At 55.6% G+C, this 311-nt stretch overlaps 1 protein-coding gene across 1 annotated transcript in view; it reads right to left on the bottom strand.

Moving 5' to 3' along the window:
- Window positions 1–205: 205 nt before the first annotated feature.
- SHH (sonic hedgehog) overlaps window positions 206–311 on the bottom strand; it is a 9243-nt gene continuing 9137 nt past the window's right edge. The window contains exon 4 of the mRNA XM_012654149.1: window positions 206–309. Coding sequence (XP_012509603.1) covers window positions 206–309 — 104 coding nt within the window. The remainder of the gene's footprint in view (window positions 310–311) is intronic.

Genomic DNA, 311 nt, shown 5'->3' on the forward strand with positions numbered 1-311 from the left:
TAACCAAAAAATTCAAAAAATATATATAAACTAAACGCAACAACAAAACTTCCCGGGGTCTTTGTTTCCTTATAGTCTACTTTGGACTGTCCTACTTTATTATTATCATTAATTATTATCATGGCGAGTCTCGTTCCGTGCGCTTTCTCCGTGCGTCTCTCGCCGGTGCCGCGGCTCCCCCGGGCCCGGCCCGCGCGCCCCGGGCTCAGCTGGACGTGGCGGCCATGCCGAGCGGGTGCAGGGCCTCGCTGCCCAGAAGCCAGGTGCCTATTTGGTAGAGCAGCCGCGAGTACCAGTGCACGCCCGCGGCT

The sequence above is a fragment of the Propithecus coquereli genome, unplaced genomic scaffold (assembly GCF_000956105.1).
Source record: "Propithecus coquereli isolate 6110/MARCELLA unplaced genomic scaffold, Pcoq_1.0 Scaffold439, whole genome shotgun sequence".
In the NCBI taxonomy this organism is placed as follows: domain Eukaryota; kingdom Metazoa; phylum Chordata; class Mammalia; order Primates; family Indriidae; genus Propithecus; species Propithecus coquereli.